The sequence below is a fragment of the Cryptomeria japonica genome, chromosome 3, assembly GCF_030272615.1.
Source record: "Cryptomeria japonica chromosome 3, Sugi_1.0, whole genome shotgun sequence".
NCBI classification, from domain to species: domain Eukaryota; kingdom Viridiplantae; phylum Streptophyta; class Pinopsida; order Cupressales; family Cupressaceae; genus Cryptomeria; species Cryptomeria japonica.
The window spans coordinates 51,209,917-51,226,564 of NC_081407.1; the positions used below are offsets into that span (position 1 = coordinate 51,209,917).

General features: G+C 39.1%; 1 protein-coding gene across 2 annotated transcripts in view; it reads left to right on the plus strand.

The window, feature by feature from the left end:
- The window catches only part of LOC131078181 (truncated transcription factor CAULIFLOWER A-like), a 235,677-nt gene that overhangs the window by 167,573 nt on the left and 51,456 nt on the right, over nt 1-16,648 (plus strand). For both annotated transcript variants that reach the window (XR_009371911.1, XM_059218050.1), the window contains exon 6: nt 1,275-1,321. Coding sequence is in view for 1 of the 2 variants with exons in the window: in XM_059218050.1 (XP_059074033.1) it covers nt 1,275-1,321 (47 nt within the window). In the remaining variant the exon portion in view is untranslated. The remainder of the gene's footprint in view (nt 1-1,274; nt 1,322-16,648) is intronic.

Genomic DNA, 16,648 nt, shown 5'->3' on the forward strand with positions numbered 1-16,648 from the left:
CAGCCAAGCATAGTCACCATGATAATATCATGAGGTTGGCATTCAATGACATATCCTAGTGATCTTCTTTCAAAGAAAAACAAACAATCAAAGCATAAAATAAAGTGTATCTAAAGAAAAGTGTAACTCGTAGTCACCTCATAATCATGAAAGAGCAGTTAATGAGAAACACGCACAGTGAAGAGTCTATTGAATTTATAGTATACATGATCACAGAAAATACTGCAAAGGTGTCAACAGTATATTAATAACAGAGCTTTGTTTCAATTAGCAATTACTGCTTCTTATTAGAACAAAGAAATAGAACAATGAGCATCATGGAAGGTGTCACAGTGCAACCATGCGTGGAGGGTAGTAAGGTTCTTTAAGTAGAGCCATAAAAGATGAAGGTAAAATAGTTTATCAATGTACATGGCGAGAGATCATATAGAAGGCATAGAACCACCACTAGACACCAAACTCAGAGCATGAAGAAGTTGAAAAAAACCGAAATACATCATTATTACTTCGCATTAATGTGCCAAGAAACCCATTTCTTGCTAAAACTTTTAAAATAACTGGAGTAATGTAGTGATATCAAAGAAGAATAGGATGTACTCAACATTTCTAGAAATGGGTGGAAACCCACAAAGTTTTCGATGCACTCAGAGCACTGTTACATCAAGCATCAGTGTTTTCAGAAGCACAGAGGAATAAAAGAAAGAAATGCATATTTCATCATTTCCTTGCAAAGAAAAAAATAGAGCATTTCAAGTTTTTTCTTCTTACAACAATGAATATACCTGTAAATGGATAAGAGAATCTGTACAAAGTCCACAGTAAAACCTCAAAAAAAAAATCCTAAAAAAAACCAATGTACTCAGTGAAAAGGCATTTTGTGCCTTTATTTTAATTTCTTCTCCTTCAATAATTTCCTGTAGCCCTTAGGACTTTCTTTTTATTTTTGTTTTTGCTTAGGCTAAGATATACATATTTGCTAAAAATAATGTTGTATAACAGCTAGCAAGTATTATATGTAATGCAGAGATAGAGGCAATTGCTCTTGTTTATGGTGTAAAATTATTAGATTTGCCTTAATTAATGTGTCAATGGATGAAGCTGAAAAATTTATGAGATGGAGAGCATATAGAGAGGTTTGAAGAAGTTGTCCAACATATGGAGAGAATATAGGGGTTGTTTGATTCAATTTAGAGAAGATTAATGCATTCTTTAGTACCTTTATGATTAAAGGTGACAAGGCTTGATTTTTTCTTCATGCACATGCCTTTTTGGAGATATTTGGAGAGCTTAACAATAGGCTTTTTGAGAGCATTCGACCAAGGTAGTTTTTAGTTCCTTTTTTTATGCAACTACTTTTGAAGCATAAGTATTGTCCAAACTTTATTTTTGAAGTTAGTTCTTAGTAGTTCATTTCTTGTAACTTATAATTTTCAGAGTTCTTTTTGCAGAAATTGATAAGTTTGTAACTCAGTTTTAGAGTTTGATAGCATTATAACACATTTTTTATAGTAATAGAATATTTTGCCTTCATAGATTTCTTGATATTGAGTGCTTGGTGATTGGTATAGTTTCATGTTATAAGTTGTTCCACTACTATAATTAGTCTCAAGTTGTGAGAAAATATCTTTCTCCTACTAGGATAGTGAATATTTTAGCCTCAAAAATTATTGATGCAAAGGTTACGAGTCTTTCAGTTGTGCAAGAGTACCTTTTGTTACTGGTTATTCTGTGTGTTAGTTATTTTTCTGCAAATTTCAAATTATCAGTTTTGGTGCATCACCTTTAGGAAGTACAATTTCATTTTATGTTTCCTCCTTTCCTTTTCCTCTGCAAAAGTTAGTTTAGGTGAAGAATCCAAAAGAAACAACTTTCTCTAGAGGTCCATTCTCATTGCAGGTTACCCAGAGCCTGAGAATGTTCCCATGTGTCACAAGGTTGCTAAGTTGATAGCTTAGAAAAGGGTGCAAGCTTTAGTGATAACAATACTTAGCAGGTTTTAAATAGAACTGGTGATCTTGGAGAACTTGTAATGCTATTTTTATATTATGTATTGTTATAAGTTAATATATCATCAAAGAAAACTAGTACAAAATTACTCAAAGATTTATTAAAGATGAAACTCATCAATTTTTTGAAATAAAGATTGTGCATTAGTAGATTAAAAGACATCACAAGAAGCTCATAATGGTCCTCATGGGTTCTAAATGTTATCTTGAGAATATCTTCTTCCTTCATTTGAATTTGGTGATAACTCAGTCTAAGATCTATCTTTGTAAAAAGCATCACTCCATTCAATTCATCTAATAAACCCTTAATGACTAGAATAGGAAACTTATATTTGATGGTGTACATATTGAGAACTCTATAGTCTGGGCACATCTGCATGTTTAATCCTTCCTACATAACATTATTGCTAGTGAGAGTAAGCTCTTTGGTTATGCCTAATAATTCTTGCTTCTAGCATCTCTTAAATAGTTTTTTCAATCTAAAAAGTTTTTAAATGTATGGGTACCTGTAAGGCCTCATATTGGGTGTTTGGCTACTTGACACTAGTTATATGACATGATTATGATCCCTCTTAGGTAAAAGTCCCTTAGGCATCTCTTGAAAGACCACTAAGTGGTGATCTATAATTCCTTGTAAATCTAGATGGGTAGGGGCATTCAATTTATAAGCTTCCAATGAAAATAACTGGGCCATAAATCCATCATCTCCTTTCTTAAGAAAATTTTGCATTTGATGAGAGCTTACCATTTGTGGGATTTCGCACAAAACTCTATGAGCTCCAATGTCTTTCATTTTGGTTGAAATCTCATGAATAGTTCTTGAAAGTTCATCTCAATTGTTACCAAAGTAGTAAGTCATTGTACTCCCAAGACAATATCTACTCCACCCATGAAGATAGCATATATTGGGAAATCACAATGATAATCTTGCATGGATAATTTAATGTTGTTGGATTTTCTAAAACAACTAAAAATATCACCAAATAAAATTAAGAACTGAAGCTCTAGAGTTGGATTTATAAAATAGTTTAAATGAGCATAAAACTTTTAAGTTTTTGTTGATGAAATTACAAGTACTACTCGAGTGAATCAACACTGTTACACTCCGCTTCATTAAGAAACCCACTACCTTGAGAGCTTATGGAGTGCTAAAACCTAATAGAGCATGATAAGAAATGAGTAGTTGGGAACCATGTGATTCCTCATTTGACTCCCTATCACCATCTGATATTGATTCCTCACTCCTACCTTAAATATAGAATAATGTCTTTTTATTACATTTCTGTCCTCTTCTATATTTGGTATCGCATTTGAAACAAAACATTATTTTGTCTTCTCAATTTAAGGGGGAGTAAACCTAGTGGGTTGAGGCAATAAATATGTAGGAGAGCTCTTTCCTTATGTATCTAATCCCTTATCACTTATTGACAAAAAACTTCTCTTCAAATTATCTTGGCATAAGTGTTTCTTGTGAGACATTTGTGGTTGGAACATACTGTTGGAAACCAATGACGCTGGGGGGGGGGGGTGAATCAGTGTTATACCGGAATAGTAGATTTTAGCCTTAACAAAACATTCATACACCAACCGGTATAAACAAAATTGAAAGAAGTAAAACAACCAATAAGCCAAACACATAAATGAGAATCATAACACAGATTTATAGGTGGAAAACCTCAATGAGGAAAAACCATGGTGGGATTTGTGACCCACAATATCAATCCACTGGCCATATGAAGAGATATTAAAAAGTATGATGGGTTTGCACTTGTCGGAAGGTTTACAGCCTAGAGCACACTACTCAATCACAATAGGAGCCTCACTGACTACATAAAATTCCAAACAACAATCTGGAGAAGTGTGAACTACTAAGATAGCATCTTCTATGCCAAAATACAGTTCCGGTTTAAGCTCTGTTTATTCCGTTATGAAACCCTAAACCCTTTACCTGAATAACCCTCACAATAAATTCCTCACATACATAATCTCTCTGAGTAATTTTGTATTACATTATGTAGACACCCAAAATTGTCCAGTCTAATTAAATAAATATTTTATTTATTTAACTATCTAAACTTAATTCTTCTATTAATTAAATAAATCTTTATTTATTTAATTAATTCATTTGTCCTCTTCTAACCTTATTTCTCATTTAGATAAATACATTTATTTATTTAAATTATCCTTTTCCTAAATTAAATAAATATCTTATTTATTTAATTATCTCACTCCTATTAATTATATAAATCTTTATTTATTTAATTAATTCATTAACCTTTTCTACCCATGACACATGTCATTCATCTCTTAATTCATACACTACCTACCCCTTTCATTATTTTATTATTTCTTTTACCTACCCTCTAATCATAGCTGACCTCCTTTTACACCTCTCAATCTTATCCCTCCATTTCTTAAAGTGTCTTCTATATAAGGAGATGCTTCTTTCATTATCAAACCCTAATCAATCATTCTAATCAATCATTCTAACTACTTGATCAATTGACTACTTGGCATATGCGATCCTACTTGCAACCACATTCCGTTCTTTGTTGAGCTCTTGTGCACATAAAATCTGAGAGCAAATACATCAAACAAGATCAATGGAGATAGGAAGAATGGAGATCCAAACCCTATTGGACATTTCGCCTGCCCCTGTGCTTGTTCCTGTACTGGTGCCTGTCCTTGTATCTGTCCCTGTACCTGTCCCTGTACTTGCATTCTTCTGGGACCCTGTGCTGCTGGCACCTGTAGCGGTAATCCACTGTGACCCCTCACTACCCGAGCTTGCTTGTCCTCTCCACCCTCCCTTCGTGGCACCACCCTCCTCTCTCCAACTGCCCCCCTCCTCCGTCGGCCTCTACCCCCATCATCTCCATCATCATCCCCATCCCCACCACCATCTCCATCTAGTAGCTCTCCTAGATCCGTCAGGCGTGGGAATGGATGGTCGGCCCAGTATGTTGTGTACTCGGCATCCATGCTGGCATCCTCGATCTCTGGCCATATGTCCTAGGGTAGGGGCATCATCTCTACTAGCTGTGTAACAGCCTGATCATATGATAATAAGGGCCCAAACTGCGCCTGATCCCTGATAGTCCGTGCATACATGCCTGAAGCCTGTGGCATCCGCTGAATCCTGCCGAACTGCCTGCCCACCCTGTCCACTAACTGCCTCTCCAGTACATAGGGCGTCCGTCCAATTAGATGCTTGCTCCAAAAGGTGTAGGGCAACTCTACTGCATCATCCTCCCACTGCTCACTTCCCAGGTATGGCCTCCATATAACCATATGAATGTCATCAATCACCCGCCGCCAGTGCTCTAACCTGCCAATCCGTGGCTGCGAAATGATCATATCGTACAAGTGTACGAAACTGCGTCCGTGACCTCTGCCCCTGAAATTTATTGGTCTCGTCACTGGCAGATGCTCATAGGCCCACACTTGTAACAATGTGACATCGCAGCCCAATCCCACTGACCCGTGGTACACAAACTGATGCAGCTCGTAATATAGGTGTGCTAGCACACACGGTCCCTAGGCATATCTGGTGTGTTGTGTCACCAATGTCTCCAATGCTCCTCCCCAGCCCACAGCCAACCCTCGTGTCGCTTTATCAGGACACAGGAACCCACTGATCGCTCCTCCTGTCACTGCTGGAAGCGCTAATCCTGTACCTGTCATGGTGTCCCAAGCCACGTGTCCTGCCCTCATCTCCAGTCCTGGGTCCCGGAACACTCGTCTTAGGGCCTCCCTGTCTCCGTCTCGATCGTACGGAACTAGCTCCCCATCGATCAGTATCCTCAGAATCCTGTATACATCCTCGAGGGTGACTGTCATCTCCTCCATCGGCAAGTGGAAGGTGCAAGTCTCGGAGTGCCACCTCTCCGCTAGTGCAGTTAGCAGTCCCATGTTTGCCTGAAACTCAGGCACATACAGAATGTCTCAATCCCATAGCCTCAATCGCAGCTCGGTCCTCGGCTGTCAACTCAGGTCGCAATCTCTGTGTCGATGGGAATCTCTCCCGTGACTCCAACATAGGCAAATACTCCTGAAGTCAAGCGAATCAATCATGTCAGTCATCGTGGCATTCCCTGTTCATCACAAAATGCTACTCTTTATCTAAGTGCATATGGCATTCTATCCTAGTGACACTCACTGTTCATCACAAAGTGTTGCTATTTATCCTAGTGGTACTCCCTGTTCATCACAAAGTACTACGTGTGTGGCACTCACTGTTCATCACAAAGTGTTGCTCACATTTGCACTCACTGTTCATCACAAAGTGCTGCTTATATTTTAGTACTCCCTGTTCATCACAAAGTACTATATCTTGGTACTCACTGTTCATCACAAAGTGCCTTGATCTATCCTATCCTAGGGCCTCTACTTGAGTGAATCTTCTTGAGTAGTTTCCTAATTGGCAATGTATGTTCTATCACAGAATTGTCAATCCTAGCCCTATGTGCAATCCTAGTCTTCCCTAGAGGATCTGCTTGAGTGTATCCTCTCAGCAGCTTATCCAATCGACAGCGTATGTTTATCACAAAACTGCCGATTTGACCTAGAAGACACAAATTCACATTTTTTGGACAAAAACGTGCTTGAAGACTGCATAAACACGCCTGTTTTACGTAGACACGCTTGAAACACATAGACGTGCCTATGCTCTCCATAGACGCGCCTGGGCAACACAGACGTGCCTTTTTGGCATAGATGTGCCTACATAGCATAGACGCGTTTTTCATCACAGACGTGTCAGGCACAAACACAGACGCCCCTAGCAAGCATAGACGCGCCTGGCACCAACGCAGACGCGCTGGACGTTTTTGACTTTTTTGGGAGCCTAACCTAGAGCGCATTTATTACCCTATCTAGCATGCATTAATGACAACAATAAATGCATCAAAGTACGAGGAGGTTTTGTGGTACTTACTGGCTGTCCTGCCTCTGCTGGCCTCTGGAATCGGCAAACGTGGTCGAATCTGTGAACAAAGGCCATCGCTGCTGACTGCTACTGCTCTATTCTCGCTCTGCACTCTGATCTCTTGGAGGTGTGGATGACAATGAGGATGTATTTCCCTCGTGGTCTATCTTATAGACTGCCCTAGCCCTCGTTTCCCGAGTCAGTCTTCATTATCCCGTGACTCTGTCACTTTATCCGGTCAGTCCATTCTATCCCGTCTTTCTTATCGAGAGATTGTTTGTGATATTTTCAAACATTTTTTCATCCCATCTCTCGAGGGGGCATATCATTCCCATCTTGGGGCAACTCTGTATCAGTTCATATTATCTTCTTTGAAACAACGTGACAAGCCGCATTGTCTCAAAGAGGGGCAAAATGTAGACACCCAAAATTGTCCAGTCTAATTAAATAAATATTATTTATTTAATTATCTAAGCTTAATTCTTTTATTAATTAAATAAATCTTTATTTATTTAATTAATTCATTTATCCTCTTCTAGCCTTATTTCTCATTTAGATAATTACATTTATTTATTTAAATTATCCTTTTCCTAAATTAAATAAATATCTTATTTATTTAATTATCTCACTCCTCCTATTAATTATATAAATCTTTATTTATTTAATTAATTCATTAACCTTTTCTACCCATGACACATGTCATTCATCTCTTAATTCATACACTACCTACCCCTTTCATTATTTTATTATTTCTTTTACCGACCCTCTAATCATAGCCGACCTCCTTTTACACCTCTCAATCTTATCCCTCTATTTCTTAAAGTGTCTTCTATATAAGGAGATGCTTCTTTCATTATCAAACCCTAATCAATCATTCTAATCAATCATTCTAACTACTTGATCAATTGACTACTTGGCATATGCGATCCTACTTGCAACCACATTCCGTTCTTTGTTGAGCTCTTGTGCACATGAAATCTGAGAGCAAATACATCAAACAAGATCAATGGAGATAGGAAGAATGGAGATCCAAACCCTATTGGACATGTGATGGTATAATCTTTGTGATTTCGTTTGATTTGCATTGTCTTAGGTAATCTTCATATGTTATGGTGGATCTTTGTTGTTGTTAGGTTAGGGTTTTGTGGTTGAATTTATTTAGCCTTTCAATATCGTTATTATTGTTATTCATTTTCACCATATACATTTTGGCACGCCCAGTGGGACTCTTGTCCCTTTTTGCATTTAACATCCTTGTTGCAGATTTTGTGTTTTGAAGTTGGAGATTTGACATTTTCGACAACATTTTGATATTTTCGCATCTGCATACTTTCGGTTCGCATTTTTGATTTTCTGACGTGTCTGCGACATCTGAAACCGCATCTATGTTATCGACAGTATTTTATTTTGCAGATTTCGAAAACCGCGTTTGTGTTCCTCAGGCGTGTCTGCAGTGTTTTTAGACACGTCTGTGTCCAGAAGTCGCGTCTGGGTTCTGGAAACGCGTCTGTGTCTCACAGAACCGCGTTTGCATCACAAAGTCGCGTCTGTGTCTAAGGTAACCACGTTTGTGTGCACCGGTTTCAAATTTTGAATTATTGATTTAGTTTTGGGTTTTGCATTTAAGGTTTCAGATCTGGTTTATTTTGATCTAACATTTTCAGATCTAGCTAACGAACCTAACTTATGTGCTTGCAGGAAGGGGTGATTATTTGAAACAATCCAAACTACTATCAACTCTTTGTTGCAGGTCCTTGGCAAGGGTTGTTGGATTTTTATTGTGTGCCTTGTTTTCATACACTAGCAAACACTTCAATTGGTGCACTAAAATTGAATCATTGTCTTTTATGTCTTGAGCAATAGGCTCTTTTTGTTTAATCTTTAGAGGGCCTGTGTTCCCGTGTGGTCATTAGGACTACTAGTGAGAAGAGAACGACTCAAGTGGTAGCGAAGAAAACCCACCCCTTGCGAACCACTATAAACAACTGTATTCATGGTGAAAACTATGGATAATGTGTGCTAATTAGTTCATACCAACACTATGTGTCCCCATAAACCCGTTTGATCAAATTTATTTGATCATTTGTAGGGCGTAAGCCCTACCGGCTGGGAGCCTTCTGTATTTACAGAGCTGAACGTGTCGCATGTATGGCCACAGGAGCGGATGCCCTTACTAGTACCTTTTTGTTTTAGAAGCCTAAATCCTTCTAGTTGTTGGGGCAGGAGGTCGGACCTCTGGTAGTGGCCCACACACATACGGTTCTTAGTAGAGATACAAAGTTCGCCACGAGGAGTTTTCGTGGGGACTGATGTTTGGCTGACCCGAGAAGTGAGTGCAGAGGGTGGAGCTAGTGAGGTCAAGAATCTAAGTATCCGCTCTGAATAGCGTAGCCTCAGGGATAAAACCCCATGTGGGATCAACAACTATTGTCTTGGCCAGCCATAAGAATTGTGCTTGACTTATTTTAAACATTCAAAACATTCAAGACCAAACAACAAAACATTGTGTCTTTTGTGTCTTCAAGTGTATGCAAAACAATTTTACATCAAACAACACACATTTTTTTGGAGTCATTTTGAGTCTAGACACTTGCAAACATTGGGTCTTCATCAACACTGTGTCCTCTTGTCACGAAAAATAGTCAAACAGTCAGATTTGGTCACAACAAAAACGACTTCACAGATTGGAAAAAATTGCACAAATTTTGCAGAAGCGCGTCTATGTCTGATATAATAGCGTCTGTGTTGTATAACCGCGTCTGTGAAGGGTAGAAACGCGTCTGTGTTTCTAGAATCAACAGTGCACTTTACAGAAATCTCAGAAGCGCGTCTGTGTTAAACAAAACCACATCTGCGTCAGGAAATCGCGTCTGTGCAGTATACATGTGCGTCTGTGTTCAGAATTGAAAAAAAAAAAACTTTTACAATCTAGCAAACAAACATAGTCATTTTCGGAATTCTTGAGCTTCCTAGGTCATTTCTCTAGGGTTTCATTTAGCATTCAATCTGTCTTTGGGTCTCACAAAGTCCATCATTGCTTTACACCTCACATTACATTCACATTTGTCTAAACTTGAGTCAAAAGGTCACTTGCTTGTCCTCATCATACTTTGTCAACACACTACATACAACAACACTTTGGTAAGTGGTCCCTCATCAAGGTCTATCACCTTTGGGTCTCATTTGGTCTCACTTAGAGTCAAGGTCAACTTACCTAATCAAGAGAAACTATCCTCTCTTTGGAAGTCACAACTACTCTACTACATACATACTTGGTCTTACACTTTGGACATTGCAAGTACACTTCAGATTCATTTACATTGCATCCAAACCTTGGTCTTCCATACTTTTTTCATTTTCATCTAGTCTAACACATCTTAGTCAATACCTAGTTCATGGTTGAAACCCGTCTTAAAAAATCTAGGAGAGAAACTAAAGAGGCTCAAGAGTCTGCAAACATGAGTGTCTATGAGTACGACAATGATGTCTTTTTCAATACTGATCATAACACATTACCTGACATGGATGCCTATAGAAACATTCCAAATGTTGAGAACATGGACACTGCAAACAACAATGATACACACAATGACAATATGGACAACTTTTCCGTACATTCACCATATGTGGAAGAATCCATTATGGACCCCCGCTTCAATCAACTGATTGAGGAAATAATGAGGAGAGATAGACAATACTCTTACAAATGATGGCACAAAGTGGAGCCAAGATCCCTCATGATTTTGACATGTCTCAAATAATGGAAAATCGACCTTTGCAACAAACTCACTCGAACATGGATCAAAGGAGGCCTAATAGTGGAGGAAATAGAGGACCACATATGGTACCTAAATCACCATCATCTTTGTTTCAAAAACCAGAGGTCCCACATACACATGGTCAAGCATATGATACTCACCTTCGCAGACCATTATGGAAGTCTTATGTAGAGAAATATGCTCAATCACATATCAATGCTAAGGATCAACCACCAAAGCAATTGGATATTCAAAAGCATCCTTAAAATTTGGACACAAGGAAACCCCGTGTCAAATTTGGGGGCAACACATTAGAACATGACATGCCTGTAGAGTATGGTATACATGGACAAAATAGATATGGCATTCCTCAACATGAATCTATACCAAGTGGTCCATATATGCAGCATCACTATAGACCTCCTCCATATGAACATGTGTATGATCAATATCATCCATATATGCAACATGCTCCTCCTCCAATCCTCAAGCATAGGGTATGGTCCAAGAAGTCGATCTCCACCTAAGAGCAATTTGGAGCAACAAATCAGGGACTTACAAAAGAAAATGGAGGACATAAATACACCAAAGCCAACATACACAATGAGAGACATATGTCCTTATCCATTTGACAAGAGCATTCCAATGCCTCTATTTCCTACACACTTTGTGACACCAAGTTTGATAAGTATAGAGGAAAAGGGGATCCTAAGGCACACATAAGACAGTTTTTCACAGCTTGCATTGAGGTAGCTTAAGAAGAGACATATTTGATGAGATTATTCCCACAAAGCCTAGGTGATCAAGCTATGGAATGGTTCTCCCAACTTCCACCTGGTATTAAGTCATGGGGTGACTTAGCAGAGGCATTTATTCAACATTTCTCCTACAACATAAAGACAGACATATCAATCACTACTTTGTGCAACACTAAGCAAAAAGAGGGAGAATCTTTTGCATCATTTTTACAAAGATGGAGGAATCTAGCCAGCAGATGCTCTTGTGAAATTCCACAAAAACAAATGGTAGAAATGTTCACCCAAAATGTTAACAAAGAGATTGGTTATGACTTAAGGAAAGCTTGTTTGTCCACCTTGAAGGACGTCATTGAAAAAGGCTTAGCAACAGAGAAGGTCCTAATAGAACAAGGAGTCATTAAGATATTCAAGGAAAACAAAGATGACTTTAAAGGAAAAGACAAGCCAAGATTTTGGAATAAAAACAAGAACACAGTCAATGATGGTGTTCATGCCAATATAGTGCGACCCAAATTCGTTTTTTCCGGATCAAATCAGGTGAATACTCAAACAACTTCTAAATCACGAAGGAAGTACACTCCATTGGGAGAACCACTTGAGTTAGCTTTCAAAAACCTAGTGGCAAACAAGGTAATCACTATTCCAGATTTTCCTCCATATGAACCAAAGGTTAAACCAAATTGGTGGAATGATGATGAGTATTGTGAATTTCATAAAAGCAAGAGTCATAAGACAGGAAATTGTCATCAACTGAAGAACATCATACAAGATCTCATTGATAGAGGTGACATTGAGATTGAGGGACACTCATCCAATCAAGAACATGAGATGTTTAAGGAACCATTCTCAAAACATGACAAGGGAAAAGCTAAAGCCACAGATGACCAAACCAACTATACCGGAGCAACCTATAACTATGATTCAACTATCAATCACATTTCGATGGACAAATACGTTTCTACCATTATCATCAAGGACAAAAACCCTGAGAATTCTACCCGAAGACCTAAGATTGTCCTAAAAGGTGTTGGATCTTCTTCCGAACCTACCTCTGAATGTCATGTTACAACCCGTCGAGGTAAAATCACTTTGCAAGGTGCTCCAGCCAAAAACACCCCATTTTCATCAACCAAGCCTGAGTATGACCTTGTAGAACAATTAGGGAAAACACCTGCGCTCATCTCCATTCTTGAGCTCCTACGCATATCCCCTGCACATAAGGCCATTCTTGACAAAATCTTGAGAGACACTGCCGTTCGTACTGATCTGAACGTGGACCAGTTTCAAGCCATGGTGGGATACCTTTCCATTCCACATTCCCTTACATTCACAGAAGCCGACGACGCCTCCGTAAGTCAGCCACATAATGCACCACTACACATTGAAGCCTTTATACACAAACATCGAATAAAATGAGTCCTTATAGATAGAGGAGCTGGTCTAAACATTTGTACATTGGGCACAATTAAACAATTGGGATATTCTGATAAAGTTGTGAATTCTACAAATCAAATCACTATCAAGCCATATGATGATGAAGAGTGTCCATCCAAGGGCACAGTCACCTTAGCTCTCAGAATTGGGCCAGTTACGAAGGATGTGTTTTGTCAAGTCCTAGATCTAGATCTCACTTACAACATATTGCTAGGGCGTCCTTGGATTCATGAAATGAGGGCAGTCCCATCTACATATCACCAATGCATTAAGTTTCCTCACAATGGAGTGGAGGTAACAGTTAACGGTGATCCTAATCTGTTCATATACTGCAATACCCTGAGATCAAAAACTGAGACCATCATTCCCAGTAATCGCGAAGCTGTTCCTTCTTCGGCATACATTGATCCTGAGTCATTAAAACCTTCGACATCAAAACAAGGTGAGCTTAAAGGCAAATTTCAGGACAAGGGCATGGGGGAATACACTCTAAATCACACCATGTACTTACGACAAGTCATGAGTTCACCAAAAGAATATGGAAGACCACATCCTAATAAGCAAGTATCCATCATTGTACTTAAATGGGACCCTACTACCTTTCAAAGATGGGGCGAACTGGAAGAGGACTTATACAAAATGCTTTACAAAGATCTTGAAAATGATACACAAGATCACATCAGTCTACCATGTGAGAAATATGGCAAAGGTTTCAAAATCCTACAAAAATTTGGGTATGATGGAAAAAGCCCTCTTGGGTCACGAAAGGAAGGCATCATTGAACCTTTACAACCTGAATTGACTTTCAAAAAGGAACGCTCGAAAGGACTTGGTTTCTTGACTTCCAAGGTCCACACTCAAAGGACAGAAGAAGCCTTACAAATCAAAGCTACCAAAATTCAACAAGAGGGTCGCTATTCCACAGACTCCAACGAATGGGAATGGGGTTCAGACAAATCCTCCAGTGACTACGAGCTCACCGAGATATTCAGAGAGCTAGATGAACCTACAGAAGAAGAGAAATTTTATAAAAAGTTCAAAGTTGGTCAAGAAACAACCCATGAGGATTCCACACAGTCCTTGTCTCAAGGTCCTAGGTTGAAATCACATAGGATGAGAACACCTGTCCCAGAATGCGCTACTATTGATGATAATTTGCATTCGTTCGCAATGGAGACTGATGAGGAGAGTTCCATCGATGACCTCGATAATTACCTTGACATACCCGAATATAACTGCGTCTTCACTCTTAGCCCTGCTAACTTCGAAGACATTAAAGGCCTTCCCCTTGTTCACCACCAACTCATTGACTGAGATCATGAAGGACTTGCATAGTTTGACACATTCCAAAATGATGAAGCTTTTATTGACTATCTTGGCATACGAGATGATCTTCCCCCTGGGGACCATAAAGCAGGATACACTATAGAACTCAATAGCGTGGCATATTTTGGTGAGGGTGTCGAGCCTTCCAGTCGTAAAAATGTGAAAATAAGAACAAACCAAGGGTCTTATGGCGAAAACCACACTGTGGCGCTGTCTGACCCCAAAAAAGTAAAAGAAAGGACGTATCTGAGGGCGAAAACCTCTCTGAGGCATCCGAAGATGGAAGGCTCGACATTCTCCCAGCATCATATGAGGAAAAATCATCCATGTTGGTAGAAGAGACTATCAAAACAAACATTGGTACAAAAGAGGTTCCACACAACATATTCCTGGCTCAATCGTTGACGGAGTCAGAAAGGTCAAAATTCATAAGTTTCTTCAAACAACGACAAATACTCTTTGCATGGTCATATGTTGATATGCCTGGATTAGATCCGGATTTGGTAATGCATCATTTGACAGTTAAACCGGGGGCAAAACCAGTGAAACAGAAATTAAGAAAAATGCATCCACAAGTGGCATTACTAGTCAAAGCAGAACTTGAGAAATTATTGGATGTCGGATTCATATGCCCAATTGATTATCCTGAATGGATCTCCAACTTAGTGCCTGTCATTAAACTAGATCGCAGCATCAGAATATATACAGATTTCAGAGACATTAACAAAGCTTGTCCAAAGGATGACTTCCCATTACCAAATATTGACTTGATTGTCGATCTCACAGCAGGTCATGAAATGTTATCGTTGATGGATGGATTATCTGGTTATAATCAAATAAGGATCGCGCCCGAGGATCAACACAAAACATCATTCACTTGTCCTTGGGAACTTTTTGCTGGAATGTTATGCCCTTCGGGCTAAAAAATGCAGGTGCTACATATCAAAGAGCCATGACTACTATCTTTCATGATTTCATGCACGTAACTATGGAAGATTATGTCGATGACCTCTTAGGCAAAGCAATTGACAGAAATACACATTTGGACATACTTTCAGTCATCTTTAATCGGTTGGAAAAATACAAAGTAAGATTAAACCCCAAGAAATGTGTTTTTGGAGTAACCTTCGGGAAACTCCTAGGATTCATTGTATCCAAAAGAGGAATCGAAGCTGATCCAGCAAAAGTCAAGGCCATCTTGGAGATGCAACCACCAAGAAATATCAGTCAACTTCGGTCTTTACAAGGCAGACTCCAGTCCATATGAAGATTCATAGCGCAACTTGCAAATAAGTGTAATCCTTTTCAGCACTTGCTAGATAAAAACATCAAATTCAAATGGGATGATAACTGTCAATAGACTTTCCAAACACTCAAAGATTATCTTTTGAATCCACCAGTTTTGATGCTACCAATTCCACATCAGCCTCTGTTACTATACATATCAGCTACTCCAACAGCACTTGGGGCACTCTTAGCACAACAAATTGCTAAAGGTAAGGAAAAAGCAGTATACTATATCAGTCGCACATTGGTGGGATATGAGCTAAACTATACACCAATTGAGCGTGCATGTCTCGCTGTGGTCTTTGCTTCGCAGAAATTATGACATTACATGCTCACTCATAAAACTAAGTTAGTTGCAAGAATCGATCCATTGATATACCTTCTCAATAAAGCAACACTTACTGGGCGACTAGCCAAATGGGTAATGATCCTGAGTGAATTCGACATCGAGTATGTGGACAGAAAAGCAATAAAAGGACAAGCCATCGCAGATCAATTAGCAGAGGCCCCCATGATAGATGATGTTCCTCTAAGTTCAGAATTTCCAGATGAATCCATTTTAACAATGTCACGTGCAAAGCCATGGCAACTATACTTCGACGGCTCATACACACAGCATGGGGCAGGAGCTAGCGTCCTCTTTATAACTCCTCAAGGGGATTCTATACCAAAGTCATACTGCTTATCAATTCCTTGTACTAGCAATATAGCAGAATATGAAGCATTAACAACTGGATTACGAATTGCAGTTCAGTGGAAGATCCAGGAACTTCGTGTTTTTGGGGACTCTCAACTTGTAATCCGTCAAGCAACTGATGATTACCAAACAAAAGATGAAAAACTAATGCCTTACAAACAAATGGTGGATGACCTGAAACAACACTTCACAAAGATAGACTTTGAGCAGATACCAAAAGAGCAGAATCGAGCCACAGATGCCATGGCTACAATTGTTTCACTGATCGATCTCTCCAAATGAGACCCGCTATGAGTTCTTGGTGGATAACCTTTTGGTTCCTTCATATGAAATCATTCCTACTGAGATGATATGTGTTGTTGGTCCAGAGTCCACGTTATATGGTTCCATTTTCACATACCTTCTTGATAATACCCTACATCCTGATCTATCAAATAACCAACATCACACTTTCA